Raw genomic sequence first — 16,208 nt, 5'->3', positions numbered from 1 at the left:
TTAGGTTAGCCTGAGAAGTAGTGCTGGCCCAAGGGCACTCAGTGAATTTTATGGCTAAATAGGTATTTGAACCTAGATCTCCCCAGTCCTAGTTCAGCACTCTAACCACTACACCACACTGACATGATTTTCCATGTCATTAGTGATGCTTAGTGACTAGTTGAAGCTTTTCTCACGCTCTCTCAATAGTTCCTTCCCATGTCAGTATGGAGGAAGCATCCTATTACTATCTCCTTTTCCAGATGCCACTCCTCAGCAGTGGATGGGACTAGAAGAGGGAAACTGCATTCTTGCAAGAGATGGGTGAATTGGAAACATTTAGTGTCTAGAGATACATACATGCCCCATTTCCCCAAATGTCTTATTTCTCCTCACCACCTGAAACAAATTTTGACAATAGAGATGTTAGACTACACAGAAACCTCCACCATCAATGCTTTATTCCCAAGTTCAGGCCTTACCAGCAATGAAGTCATCACAAGTGATTTTTTCCTGCACAGAAGTACACAGAGATGCCTTGTGGTAAATGAGACCTGGCTAACCCCTCTCTTGTGGCTATAGGCCATCGTGTTAGAACACCTGCCAGAAGCATTATGAGAGGAATATAACAATAAGACAACTCTGAAAGTAAGTCATGAGCAACAGCTAGAGGAGTGTAGCCTGGAGTTGTAAAGTCTTCCTCAAATATTTAACTGTCTTCATGGAGTCTCACCTTTACGTACCCCTGCACAATTGTCTCTCTCATTTTGCTATGACATACTCACGGAACAATGTCCTGTTCTTCCTCCCAGGAGCAAGAAGGAATAAAATGGGTAGTGCACTGTGGCTTCCGTAGTTCTTCCTAAGCCTAAGAGTCACATACCAAAATCTACATGTGGCAAAGAGTCACCAGACATGCATTACTTGCCATTCTATGCATTGTACCGCCACATCCTTTATGTCTTGTGTGCCCTTGGTTTGACTATATGAAGGAAGATGGAAAGGAAAGTGCTATGGGCAAAGCTCTGCTCAGGTGATCATTAGGTGGTGCTTCATTGATTTCTGTTGATATTCTTGAATTTCCTGGGAGACTCATCTAAGCAGCATGAAACTTGGCTTCTGAGGCACAATGTGTCCAATAATGTCATAGGACTTGCTTTTGAGCTTCTGAGCAGCTCCATTCTGCAAGCTATTGTAGCCTTTGCAGCTATTCAAGCTATTGTAACCTTAATGCCTTTTCAGGTTTCCCTGCTTGCCCTTGGCCATAGTGGTTCCTGTTGAGATCAAACATTTAATGGGTGAGGATCACCCAGTTCCAGGTGTTACAAGCATGCTCCTGGCCCTTAAGCGAAGCAAGATTTCTATGCAGTCCAGAATGAAGTATGACTTCTAGCCTGTATCCAGTATTGCTAGCTTGATGTAATGGGTTGGAGGACAAGGGAGCTTGCTGTGGTGGGAATGCTGTTAATGCCATCCCCATTTGGGCTGCACCAAATGTTTTCCCATTTCCATGTTTGGGTCAAAATGTACTGCTTTTAGGAGGATCAAAATACTATCTGAACAATCCTTTGGGATAATATTCACCTTTTTTCCTATCCTGTTTGCTACTATTTGTTTCCCCTAACTGCAACTTCTTCAGTGCCATTTTTCTGGTTTAGGGCTTTCTCCTTCCTGGAATGATCCTGGCCAATCAGGCAAAACCTCCCTCCCCTTTGCTTTAGCCCTAATCCTAATATCTTAACTGCAACCATTTTCTCTGGTCCAGTATAAATAATTGGACCAGATTGACTAGAGTGGTGGCAAACAGCTTCTGGTGTATTGAATTTCACCCTTAATTAAAACAATGCATCTGATGAATTAGGCTCTAGCCCACGAAAGGTTATGCCACAATATATCTGCTAAACCTTTTAGCTAATCCTAGACTTCATTTTGCTAACATGTCTAACCCCTTGGAATTATACGTACATACCCAAAAGTCTATGTGGAGATAACTAGATCCTTTCACATACTCATCCTTTCACATACTTAAAATATTTCAATCTTTTAAAAACAGTTTCAAAACAACAGGGAGGGAGATGTGGAGAGGTGGCTGCAACAACCACAAATTAATACATTTTTAGCACCAGCCATACATGTGGCGCTTTACAGATTAACATAAGCAATTCTGTATAAAAAACTGAAACTCTCCATAATACTCCATGCATCTGATGAAGTGGACTATAGTCTACAAAAGCTTATGCCAGAATAGATTAGTTAGTTGTTAAGTTGCCACAAGACTATTGTTTTGCTACAATAGATTTATATGGCTACCCTCTGAAAATAAGTAGTAAACGTAAGCCCCCTTCTTGAAGACAATACAATATAAACAGAGGAAAGGAGAATGGTAACAAGATGAGTGTGCAAATGCAGTTACTTATGCTTAGGCTCTATTTCAGTTGTGGGCGGAGACTACAAGGTTAAGTTCACAGACTTAATGGAAGAGGTAGCCTTTGATGGATTTTCCAGCTATAGAGGCAGCAAGAGAGAAAAGGCAGAGCTGTTTTAAGGCATCAGGAAGCTTTTAGGCAGCTGAGAGTGATAGCTGGAGGAATAGAGGTCACATGCAGGAATATAATGAGGAACAAGGGCCAAAAGACAGGATGTGGCAAGCCCATGGGGGGCTCTGAAGGTAAGGAGATGGAGAATATGTGCTCAACGCAGAAAGGGATAGAAAGCCAGTGAAGGTGAGGAGGAATGTCGCATAGTCTGAAAGATAAGGGAAGTTAATGATTTTGGTAGTAGAGTTCTGGAAATATGTGAGATGATACGTGTGACAAAGGAAGCCCAGACAGAAGGTGATTGCAGTAGTTGGTGGGAGATGACCACAGCATGAACCACTGTTTCAACCAAAGTTGAGAGGAAAGGCCAGATTTCTACAAAGATGGAGTAGGAAAAATAAGACTCTGCAACAGAGTGAATACAGGGAGCAAAAGCAAAGAAGGAATCAAAGATAAAATCAAAGGTTCTTGCCTAGTCAATAGAGTGGACGGCGGTGTTGATGGGCAAAGAGCCACTGAAGAGATAATAGATGAGCAGTTCAGTCTTGGATTAATTGAGCCTGTGACTGCATAAACAAAAAAACGGTAATCAGCAATATCAGACGAGGACTGGAGGCAGAAGACGATGGAGAAGACAGGGACCAGGATAGACACACCAGAAGCATCACCATATAAGTGGTGCTATAAAGGCCATGATGGACCATGCATAGAGGAAAATGGGACCAAAAATGGAAGTATGTGCAACCTTAACAGTAGTCAAAGACCATGAAGAAGGTTTTCCTACTAAACACTGAAGACTAGCTGAGAACAGAGCTGTGAAATTCTAAAGTATGGACCAGAAGTAAATGGTAAACTGTTCTGAAGGCAATACAGAGGCCAAGGAGGATGAGGGCAGACTAGAGAGCTGTAGACCAACATCATGCCATTGTAGTTCCTTGGGAAAGGATATAAGCAGACAAGTATAGCTATCTTGTGGACTCTTCGACTTGAAATTGCTTGGTGGACAGATACGGGATGTCAAAGAATCTGGGATGTTTCTAGATAGACTGGGGGTGGGGGGGAGGAAGAAGTGATGGGGAAACACAGGAGAGTTGCAAATAGAAAACAATGAGATTTGGAGCTCTCTGGTAAAATTCCATGAATGAGATGGTGATTGCACCATAAAAGCCTCGTCTTGAAGCACCCTAAAATGGAAATGAACTGGATTAGTTTTTGCCTTTCTATGAAGTAGAAGAGCTGAAAAATCCTTTGAGGAGTTTAGACATAGATGTGTTTGTCAAATAGTAACATTGCTTCAACTAGCCATTGTCTGGACAACAACTACAGAACTAAGAGAGAAAGGAAAATGTTTGAATGTGAGTGATTCCTAGGCTTCCATTGTACTCTGTAGAATCCCATAGAAGCAGTTTTTGTTTATCTGAAAGGAAAGCTCTGAGAGTGTGTCTCTGAGTAAATATTTGAAGTTATGGATTAACTAGTGTCCTAGTTTGATGGCAGTAGACAACTGGGATTCAGCTGTTAAAATCGGTAAGTCTTTTGTAAGATTTTTTTTTTAAACTCCTGATTCTCCTTTAAAAAATAATAATGTTTTTAATCTAGCCTAAAATAAACAGAAGGGGTGGAAAGAGTAGGTATAATAACAGTGAGATAGTGCATAAGAGAATCAGTAATACAAGTAGTTTTGTCTTCAGTTATGCTAAATATAAATATATTTTGCTTTGGGATCACAAATCCACATGAAAGTTGGTTGAGTTTTGGATAGAAATGTTTAAAAGATGTAGGATTAATGTGGTACTGTCGAGGTAGCATAATTTTGGCAGTTAAGGTGCAATCCTATGCATATTTAGACAGAAAAATGCTGGCTGGGAGATGCTGGTAGTTGTAAGACGTTTTTCTGTCTAAACATGCATAGGATTGCACCCTTACTTATATAAAGGGATGGGGAATGGAGGATAGGAAGAAATTACTTCTGATGTGGTAGTGTAAGACAAAATATAAATCTGAAACTGCACCATGCTTTGTGTGCCAATGTAAACTATAATAGTCACAAATATTGGGGTGTATTTTATTAAATCTTAACAAAAGCATACAGTTTAAGGAAGAAATAAGAGCATGTCTTTCCCTAAAACAAATTGTCAATTTTTGGTGGTTATTCTCTTAGGTGTGCAATGTGTTGCGCTATGTGGCGAATCATCACCATTTTGGTGTTTTCAGCTGCCTTCATTCTGCCTAGTGGCCATGAAGCCTCAGGTATATCCTTTTTTCCTGCATTAGTTTTATCAAATAATTGTTATGTCTTGTGAGCCGTTGCATAATCTATAGGTGTAACAGCAAGAACCCAAGTCCCAGAGCCAGTGGCATGCTATATAAATAGAATCCTCTTCAGAAGAGTTCCAAATGGCATCCTAGAGTTAGAGTGTGGATGTTATCTCCTCTGTGTGAAAACAAGTGTTGGGAGGGTTGTACAGTAGTATATATTCCATTGTTAAGTAGTGTTGTGTGGGGCAGAGTAGGACCCTGCATTCATCAACACCATTTTGATAGTTTTGTAGAATAGCAGCAGCAATAGCTAAAGTCTACATTATTTTTGGCCATTTTAGTTTTTAGTGGCTCTGAAGCATTTAGTTTTCCTATTTTTAAAACTCTTTCACCCTACATCAGTTATAATTGTTGAACACTTCTGAATAACTATCTGCAGCTGGCAATATGATAGTATAAATGGTCCATATGGGCTTCCCCTGCAGTATTTTACAGCAGCCAAGAAGCAAATCAAGTGCTGAAAATCCAGAAGAGGGCAAATACTTTCTTGGAAGAATTAAAGCCAGGTTCATTGGAGCGGGAATGTGTAGAGGAACAGTGTGATTTTGAGGAAGCCTTTGAGATATTTCAAGACAAGCAAAAAACTGTAAGTGACTGCAAAAATAATTTTGAAAGGGGAAATAAGGTTATTATACCAAGTTGTAGTCTAAAGAATGTAAAGAAACATTTTGGATCAGCTTTGCTAAGCTAAGATGCCCCCTGCCCCACTCAGCTGATGCAACATCTCTGTGGCGTGGCAAGGAAGTCTTGGATTCCACGCTGCTAAACTATCCTTAAAAATTGCCACCCAAGCAATTGCTTCTGTTGCTTATATGGCTGGGCTGGCCCTAGGTTTGGCTGGGTGTTGGCAGAGTTCAGTGCAGCCTTGCCCAGCCTGGTGAAATCCAAATGTGTTGGACTGCAATTCCCATAATTTCTAGCCATTATGGGAATTATGGGAATTGCAGTCCGACACATCTGGAGGATATCAGGTTGAGGAAGGCTGGCTTGGTGCATGGTGGAGTGATTATGTGATCACATACCCAGCTTGTAACTCAACCCGCATTTACTACTTGCACCGCTGCCATGTGGAGTTGTACTATCTATTGAGTCATCAGCTGGGCATGTGTTTAAAGCAGTAATATGACTGCTTCACCAAATGCTAGAATAATTTAAGCCACTTGCCAAATTAGATCTCCAAAAATAATTCATTCTTACTGTTATGAGATCAAGGATTATGATTTTCCTATCTGCACCAAAAGATGGTATAATACTGTCCATGTCCAATCATGGAGAAGAATCTGTTTCAAGCTTTAACTTAGATTTTGTTTCTTCACAGCTAGAACTGTGGCCAAAGTATTATGGTAAGTAAAGAAAACTACAGTCTTCCTGATTACAATGGATACCTTTGGATCCTTCCCACCCCACCCCCTATATAAGATTGTTCTCAGATGAGTTTTATTAGTTAATGCTACTTGCTCAGTTAGAAGGGACTTTCTTGGGTTTGTGTTATAGAACAGGGATGGGTAGATGGTAGATCAGGATCTACTGGTAGATGTATGGATGGTCTGAAGAAATCAGCAAGGATTTCTGACTCCTAATTGCTTAAATATAGCAGCAACAAAATGCCACCTAAAATTATCACGACAGCCAAAATAATACTGCTGAAATTAAGGAAGTTTGGGGTTACCAGAAGTGGATTTTTGTTTGGAAGAACTCCATTCAATTCTGGTACTCAAAACCAATCGCTGTGCTCAGAATTCTTTAATTCTAAATGTATGTCTTTTGCATTTGGCTCCACCTGATCGCAGATCTAGTAAACAAACAAACAAACAAACAAACCACAAAGTGGATTCCACAAGCCTGAAGTCTGCTCAGCCCTGCTATAGAGGTCAGAAATGAATACCCAGCTGAATATTCCATTGTCATTAGTAACCATGGAGCAGTGCACTCCTCTATTTCTCCTTCTATTCAAACTGTCTATGGTTCCTGTAATCTTAAACAGAATTGCATTCCAAAGCAAGTCGCACTGCTTTTTTTCCTGATATTTTCTAATATTTTTCCATATGCATGAAAGGGATGAAGCACAACAAAGGGATCACATAGTATGTGTAGTGCTGGGGATATGAAGTGGAAATGTAGTTATCCGTAATCTTGCAAAGATGTGTATGGCATATGCTCTAGGTTTCTCTGCAAATGTATTTCCAGATGGAGATATGTGTGAATCAGAGCCATGTTTCAATGGACGCTGTCATGACGGTATCGGGCAATTTGAGTGCATTTGTAATAAAGGCTGGGAGGGACGCCTGTGCCAAGCTGGTAATGCTGTCTTCAGTGCTTCATTTTACAATAAAAATACAATTATTGTTGCTTTGTAATGGGTGCATCTGTTTGTAGTATCAAGGTCAGATTGAGAATACATAAACCACTGAACATGCATACTGTTCTGAAAGCCTTTCAAGATGTACGCTAGCTGCAGATCTTGCAATCAGAAAATGTGTTAACAAGGATAAACTTTTTGCTACTTTTTAAAGGGTGAAAATTTAAGTGACAATCCATTTTAGATCCAGCTCACAAGATGCAGATCTTATACTCAAGAATATCACCATAGTGATCCTCATCAAGCATAAGCCCTTTTCTTTTTGCTTTTCTTTTTTAGGCATTGAGCAAGTAAAGCCATTCCTCCTGCAGCAAGGTTAGCCTGTCCCATTAATGGATTGGGAGGGTGGGGGTTAACAGACTACTGGTGCTCAGTTATCATTGACACACTGGCCAGGTTCACACATAACAAGAAGCCACCATGGGTGAATTTCCCCACTGGGTTTCTCGTTGAGGTGGCTGCTACCCTTCTGAATATTTGGGGTATGACTGGGCATGCCATAGCTTCTCGTTATGTGTGAACCTGGCAAGGGTGAGTTGTTGGGGTGGTTAACAAGCTGCCCGCAACCATAAAACATCTCATGGGTTCTGGGTGGCTTGTCAATGACCCCAACAGCCCACGCTTGCTGGGTTTGCACATAACAAGAAGCTACAATATGCCTTGTCGCGCCCCAGATATTCATAATGGCAGCTGCCACCTCATAAAAAAAAACCCACAGGGAAATTCACCCATGGTGGCTTCTCATTATGTGCAAACCAGATCAGTCTGGCCTCACTTAATGGATGTTGGGAAATCTTGTTGCACGTGGATAAGCAAAATAAGCAAAAGGCTTATGCTTGCCGAGGATCATGGTAGCAATGTTCTTGAGTATCAGATCTTTATCTTGCGCGCCTGATGTAAATGGATTGGCAGCCTGATGCTTCTTCAGATATAGCCTGTTCAGTACATAGGACCTATTATGCATTTTCATTTGACTTAGGGATACAACAATAACTGGTAACTCAGTAAATGTAAATCGTAACAACACAATTGCCCAGAAACAAAATACTGCCATTTTTGGATTTAACTTACACCAGTGCCTGGGCCACATAGCAAATTCAGTGCATATTACAGCAAGTTGTGTTGCAATACAGTCTGATTGCCCTGGTGGTGAGCATTTTTAGCTCATGGTGAGGACAACTGCAACTTCCAGTAGCTCATTCTGGGCAGAAATTGATGGAATGCCATGAGAGAACAAAGAGACAAATGGACAATTATAGCAAGCATAATGCATGATGATCAGCCCTCGATTTCTGCGCAAGTGCAACTTTAAAAGGAAATGGTTGAGTGACACTAATGGACCCTTCCATGATATGACTGTCTTCTTTTGTTGTATCTTTTGGTACCTTTGCTTCTCAGAGGTCATCTACACCAACTGTTCTACTTCCAATGGTGGTTGTGACCATTTCTGTGAAGAAGGCCAAAGAGACAATGACCAGCTCCGTTACTGCAGCTGTGCTTCAGGCTACCGGCTGACAGACAATCATACATCTTGTGAACCTGTTGGTAAGAGAGAAGGATGGAAGGCTAAGCACAAGATTGGCTTTTATATGAGGTCCTCCAAATTGGAGGCACCAACATTATTTAAGCCATCAAGGTATAACCTAGCTGATACAGCTGGGTGAGACAAAATTCCCTCTTCTCTCAACCAGGTCTCTGTGACATAAGCCAGGTCAGCATTTTTCATCCAGAATCAAATCCTGGATTGCTGCTTTCCCTACAACTAACCTAGCATTAAAAAGCAGGGCTTTTCACTTAAACATGGTGGCATTTTGCTGCCGCTATGGATTTATTAATTAGATGTAGGGATGCTGGAGGAATGCATCCAGGGGGTAAACTTTGCCAGGCTTTTAGCAGCTTGGCCCCCTGGACTTCGACTTGCTTACCCACGAGCTGTCCCAACTAGATGCAGATTGAGTTGGGCCAACTTGCAGATTTTCAAGGGTTTTTTTCTTTTCTGAAAGTGACATTTATGCAACTTGCAGTGCTTGTGCAAATTTCAGCTGAAATGTATGTAAATTGTGGCTGTAATATACTTAATTTGTACAAATTGCACCTGTCATTTTGCACAAATTGCAGGCACAATTTGTGCAAATTAAGCATATTACGACTGCAATTTGCACAAATTGCACAAAATGAAGCTGCAATTTGTGTAAATGTCACTTTAAGAAAAAAAATTGAGCAAAGTTCTTGGATTTCAGGAAAATGCCCACGGCTCAGTTCACAAATGCCGAGCTTAAAAAAGGCCAGATTTCCCTGTGATGGCCATCCCTAATTAGATGGCAACCTAGAAGGAGGGAAGGACACCCGCCAGCCTACCCTCCCTTCCCTATAGGCACGGATTAGACTCTCCCACCAAATCTCCCCCTGCAGGTAGTTTCCTGAATAGCCACTCCCAAATGCTCCCTATTTCCCCACTCTCCAAGACACTAGACAGAAAAATGGCAGAGTGGGGCATGGTAGGTCTCCATAAAGTGCTCCCAAAGGGGGACCCCAGTGGTGGCAAGCTCACCATCCCAGGTCAGCATCTCTCTTATAGCCCCCAGGCTCAGCATTGGACCAATGAGATCAGGGTAGCTAGCTGAAATGCTGAGTCATTGTCCTTGGGCCTGTCTAGGGAGCAGGGAATCGCTGGCAGCAAGGTCTGCTCATGAGGAGGGTGCCAAACAGACTGAGAAGCAAGCAGATGGTTCCTGCTACTCCATGCTGTCTGGCTGAATCTTAATAGGTACTATGGAGGATAAGAAGGGAAACAGGTGCTTTAAATTTGAATTATAGTCCATAGAAATACTGTTGCTAAATTCATATGATCCAGTGGATAAGCTTTTTCCTGTTGTGGATGATCCTGGGTCAGAGAAGATAGTTGGGCACCTACAGGACCCATTGAAAACAGTAGGACTTTGCTCACACTTAGATTAAGTTCCACTGAAATCATATTTAGACTGCAATCCTAGACACACTTACTAGAGAGTAAATTTTGAGTACAGTAGGATTTAGTTCCAAGTGAACATGCAGAGGATCATGTCTGAATGAACATATACAGGACTGGGCTGCACACTGTTAGGCATTCAAATAGGTTTCAGTGTGAGAGTAATTCTGTGTATTATACAGAAAGAGGTGGTAGAATTTGTACCACTGTAGATTGCTTGCAGGGGACATATTTTTTAATGCCCCTCCATGTGGGTTTTATTAAAAGTTATTTAAATGGGTGAGATGTTTAAATATTACATGCTAGAGTACAGTATGAAGTACAGTCCAAATTCTGCCACCTCATTTTGAGTAATGTGTTGAATGGTTCTTAGGCCCATCTTACATTCTCTGGGTTGTGTCCTTGATCTTAAAAATGCGTATTATCGGCCACTGATTCCTATCTTTACTGTAAAGGTACAGAGAATCTGAATTCTTCTTCTGCGGAGTTGGGGGGACACATGTTCCCTACATGGGCTAGAAATGGGTGGTATGATATATTAGTGAGCATTGATAATACTGATCAGTGAGATACTGCTTCACAGTTGCAGGAGATTTTAAAAAAATGTTTAATGTTATAGCTAAGAATTCCTTATAAAAGCCGAAAGGATCAGAACTTTCCCTCAGCTTGAACGAATGAGAAATTGGGAAGGGGACACTTACAGAATGTATAGAACTTTCAGAAACAAACAAAGTATAAAGTGGCTTGAAATTTCTGATTGAACATTGGGGTGATTTTTTTTTTAATAAAGTAATAGGGATGGTATATAGGTCTTTCAACGTCTCCTTTTATAGGTGAGTACCCCTGTGGAAGAGTTGTGGCCGAGTCAAACTTTGCTAAAATAATTGGGGGTATACCTGCAGGAAAAGGAGACAGCCCCTGGCAGGTAAGGAGCGAAATATTCAGACTGTACCTGCAGCTGCTTCCATTGAATGGGCTTCCCTTTTCTCAAGTGTTGGCACAAAAGTCCTTTTTATTTCAGGCTTTCCAAGGTCAAACCAAATGTCTGAATATCCCAAGCAGAAGACATGATTTGCCATGCTAATTCATTCATTTATTTAAGTTGAAAAGACTGCTGTGCTATATGCTGTAATGCACACTTTGTTACCACAGCTGGTGAAGGAAGTCTGATTTTTGTGAACCGCCCAGAGAGCTTCGGCTATTGGGCGGTATAGAAATGAAATAACTAAATAAATAAATAAATAAATAAATAAGTCTGTGGGTGCTTCCAGATGAAGCTTTTATGGCACTATCACCTTGCCTCATTCATGGAGTTTTACAGGGGCTCCAGACATGTTCATCTTCAACTTGTAACCCTCCCATGTTTTCTCACGGCTTCTTCCGTCTTTTCTCATACCTCAGATAATCCATTAAGAAAGAAAAGACGGAAAATGTGCATGATGTCCTCTGATGGTTATTGCTGGGTCCCCTCCATCTGGAAGCACCCTGTATTTTTGAAAGTATGATTGTTGGCTTCTAGGCCAATGTTGATGTAACATAAATGGTTAGTAGCAACAGCAGCAGCTTAAAATGAGGTCTGACCGCCATCTGGATTCCCAGCTGCAGCTACTTCTGTGGCATTTAAAGACGGTATTGAAACTTCTAAAGCAGTTGTCAAGTTTTTAGACAGAACTGTCCCAAGTCAAAAATTACATATGGAATCACCTTAACATTACATATCTCAGTGGCATACTGGCTGCCTATAAAGAAAGAAATATAATATGAAATATGAAAAAGGGAGACTTTTTTCTCCTTCTCTCATAATACTAGAACCCAGGGCCATCCCATGAAGCTGGTCGGAGATTCAGGACAGATTAAAGGGAGGACTTCTTCACACAGTGTATACTCAAACAATGGAATTTGCTACCACAGGATGTAGTGATGGCCACCAATTTGGATGGCTTTAAAAGGGGGTTAGATAAATTCCGGGAGAAGAAGGCTATCAAAGGCTACTAGTCCTGATGACTATGCGCTACCTCCAGTACCAGAGGTGGTATGCCTATGTACACCAGTTGCTGGGGAACATGGGCAGGAGGGTGCTGTTGCACTCGTGTCCTACTTGTGATTTCCTGGTTGACAGCTGGTTAGCCTTGTGTGAACAGAATATTGGACTAGATGGACCTTGGTGTGATTCAGTACAGCCCTTATGTTCTTATATTAATCAAACATATAATTACACTTCTGGTAAAATAAATGGGTCTTGGTTGAAATAATAATCAGACCAGAGACCTCAAACATTCAGGCATATGGGAGAGATTGGATAAGTATCTTCTGTTCTGAAGTAAGAGTCCCCAGAGCTCAAAAGGAGCACAGAGGCTTCTACTGCTCTTCAGTGCTCACTTGGCACATAAGCGCAGCTCCAGAAGAAATGTGAGAATTGTATCTAGCTACCAAACTATTCCTCCCAATATAATCCCCATTAAAAATATATTGACCAGAAACAATCAGAGGACATTTGCCATTAGACCTAGAACAACATGGACGACACCAGACAATATCACCAGCAGAGCAGTATTGGGCATACACTGTGAAATGAAGGATGTGTGAATGAAGTCAATGTTGATAATCTTCTGCCTCATCTTCCTTTCCATTGCAGGTCATGCTGAGAAACAGAGTAGGCCGTTTCAAATGTGGTGGTGTTCTTATTGCCTCCACCTGGGTGCTGACAGCTGCCCATTGTGTGGCGGGACAACAGAGAATCAAACTGTCATTTGGTAAGGAAAATCATCATAGCCACATTTCTTTTTTATATGGGACACCTCAGTCAATGACCTTGAAATTTCTTTTGACTGAACCCTGGGTAAGCCATAGTGATACTTAGAATAGTCTAGGCTGATGGCCAAACTGGGTAGAGACACCAATCACGCAATTAGCAGTTGTGTAATTAGCTCTTTAAAAGTAAATTGCAAGTGTGGGCAGTGATGTGGGTCTTCCGAAAAATTTTGAATTAGAAAATGTTCCAGGAAAAACTCCAGTGCAGATTAGGCTAATTTGCATAGGCTCATCTGAAACACACAAAAAATCAGTTTGCATTGGAAAATCACCAGACGGTGATCTAATTTAGTATGTTTATTTTACTTGTATTTAGTAAACAACAAAGCTAAAAAAAAGTACGCCATGTTAATTCCCCCCCCATACACCACAGTTATTTTACCTGAAATATTTGAGGGAGGAAATGAAAGCCCACTTAATGTGATTTAAATGTTATATTATGTAGAACTTTTTAGTGGAATACTTGTAAAAAAAGACAATAGCTTATACTTCCCTGACATTTTTTAAATGTAAGGGGAAAAACGCAAAGGTACTGAAAACTGTTGACACACTAATTCAGCCTTTCCCCACCTAGTGCCCTCCAGATATGTTGGACTGCAACTCCCAGTATCCTTGAGTCAGCATCGCTGGCTGGGGATGATGAAAATTGTAGTCCAACATATCCAGAGGGTGCCAGGTTGGGGAAGGGTGCATTAATTAATTTTAGCAACCAAAAGAACCATGCATGATATGCTGGCAACCACTCATCCATTTCAGCAGAGTTCAACTGTTCCACTGAGGTTGTTGGGGAACTTTTAATTCACCGTCACTACTTATTAATCCCATTTCACACTGAGACATATATGTATTTCAGTGACATCTATGTATTGTCTCACAGACATGCTAGGGATAGTCACTTGAAAAATATTAATTACAACCTTGAAATGGCCAAGCTTGCCTAATAATGTATTTGCAATTGGCATCCATTCATTGTTACTAATGAACTTACAAAACAGAATTTTTTCCACGGAAAAATAAAGCACTGGAAAATTTTCCTGAGTGTATGAAGGGAGGGCGGTGTTGATGCAGATCAGGACCCTGACATGGGGGTTAGGGGACTTCAACCCTTTGTCCCCCGCTGCAGTCTAGATTGCGCCCGTCTGTGTCTCCAATTTGCATTTGGGGAGAAATTTCCCACTGGCGTGAAAGGGAGTTTTATTTCCAATACAAATTCCATGGACAGGCCCCTCGAGACTGTAGAGGGGGCAAAAGAAGTAAGGAACTGACATAAAAAGGATAAAAATGCTATTTTTTTGCTGCTTTGGAAATGTAGCAGAGGAAGCTAAATGTTGAAACTTCCATGGCACTGTATGAAATTTGGGTGGGGGGCAGTTTAAACCATCAGCAGAATCAAATGACAAAGCTTTTCCTCGACTGGACTTTAAGCTGCGGGTGTGGGGATTGTGTGCTAGGATGGTCTTTTTCTTTTATTTTTTAATTACATGAGGAAACATCAGGGAGAAGGCTAGTCTGAATATTTCTCCCTGATGTGTTACTTTTCTATATGCACTGAGTTTTTACATGAAGGTACATTCAAGCATATGATTTCTTACCTGCAATCTGAAAGTGGTACAGTCAAGAAATGCTTTAGAATTTGACTAAAGGCTTGAAGCCAACATTTTTTTCCTGTCAACTACAGTGCACACAACCTTTCCTCCCACTACTTACTTACCTTACCTTACCCAATCAGTGAGCTATAGAAGAATCTAGTGCTTTCTTCTCTCTTCCCCCAGCCTTGTCTCATTCCATTTTGGATACATTTGTTAGTTACGTTTCTATACCGCCCAATAGCCAAAGCTCTCTGGGCAGTTCACAACAATTCATGCATGCACTATCTGTGCTCTTCTCTGATGAACGCAATGTCTGTGGGAGGGCTTCGCTGCCACAATGCAATATACAGTTCTGCTGGATGTACACAAATTCTGCAGGGATCCAGGCCCTTTGTACTCTGCAAAGAGTCATATAACCAGTACTTCCTATGGTACAGTTTTTCTGTTGCCCTTTCAGGTAAATACTATCGTCGGCGAACAGATGAAAATGAACAAGATATTATTGCTGACAGGCTATTGCTTCATGAAAATTATTCTGCCAGCACCTCAGACAATGACATAGCAATGCTGCACCTACCTCACCCAGTTAACATTGACAGGTTCAAGCTGCCTGTTTGCCTGCCTTCCAAGAATCTGGCAGAGCAGGAGCTGATGAAAGAAGGGACAAAAGCAGTGGTAACAGGCTGGGGCAGCGAGAGTGAGGACAGCAAAAAGAATTACTCCTCTGTTCTCAAGTATATTGAAATCCCTTTGGCACCACGGAATGACTGTGTCCATGCTATGTGGAATTCCCTCTCTGACAACATGATCTGTGCAGGGATACTGGGAGATAAACGGGATTCCTGTAATGGAGACAGCGGTGGTCCTATGGTCACGAAATTCAAGAACACCTGGTTCCTAGTTGGACTAGTGAGTTGGGGAGAGGGATGCGGAAATCCTGATAACTTTGGAATCTACACCAAGGTCAGCTCATATCTTGACTGGATCAAACAGCAAATGGAAAAAGATGTTCACACCAAACAATAAGTCACAAAAAAGATGATGAGGGACTATTTTGGCAATGCACTCAGACTAGTATGCTAATAAATACAGAATATACAAAGTGGCCATGTGCTGTGTATTGCATTTTTTAAAATAGTTTCCCCACCATATACATCAGGGGTGCTTAGCAGGAAGACCACAGCCCATCAGCAGAATATCTAGGTGGTTGCTGGGATTTTTGTGAAAAATGTTGGACTAAGCAGAACTTGGTCTGATCCAACAAAGCATTTCTTATGATGATAAGCAAGAGTGTGTACTTACAATCACTTAACACAGATCAGAACTGTTAAAGATATCCTGGATATGAATGATTACTTTGTAAATGTAAAACACACTGGTGTACCAAGAAAAGAAAAAAGAAAAAAAGTAAGACTGAAGCCAGCCCATCTCTGTTATATATGTATACACACACTATACACTTTAGTACACAAAATGTATATAACCTGCTAGAATGTATTGTTATGCTAACCTGAACTGTTTGCTGGTTAAAAATATTAAATAAATTGAGTTTTCAGAAACATTTGATGGACCTTCGTGGCCAGGCCGACTTACTCTGGATTTTACTTACCATTTTTAAAATTCTGAAGTAAACTTATTGAACCACT

General features: G+C 41.0%; 1 protein-coding gene across 1 annotated transcript; it reads left to right on the top strand.

Moving 5' to 3' along the window:
* Positions 1 to 4,014: 4,014 nt before the first annotated feature.
* PROC (protein C, inactivator of coagulation factors Va and VIIIa) lies at positions 4,015 to 16,208 on the top strand. Its single transcript, XM_084846778.1, has 9 exons — positions 4,015 to 4,043; positions 4,678 to 4,766; positions 5,261 to 5,421; positions 6,154 to 6,178; positions 7,023 to 7,133; positions 8,593 to 8,739; positions 10,996 to 11,087; positions 12,798 to 12,915; positions 15,020 to 16,208. The coding sequence occupies exons 2-9, from the start codon at positions 4,685 to 4,687 to the stop codon at positions 15,586 to 15,588; spliced, it is 1,305 nt and encodes a 434-aa protein (XP_084702904.1). The 5' UTR covers positions 4,015 to 4,043; positions 4,678 to 4,684; the 3' UTR covers positions 15,589 to 16,208.

The sequence above is a fragment of the Heloderma suspectum genome, chromosome 3 (assembly GCF_057233095.1).
Source record: "Heloderma suspectum isolate Gila_16-S chromosome 3, 16-S_ref, whole genome shotgun sequence".
In the NCBI taxonomy this organism is placed as follows: domain Eukaryota; kingdom Metazoa; phylum Chordata; class Lepidosauria; order Squamata; family Helodermatidae; genus Heloderma; species Heloderma suspectum.
This window is presented reverse-complemented; position numbering and strand designations above follow the sequence as displayed.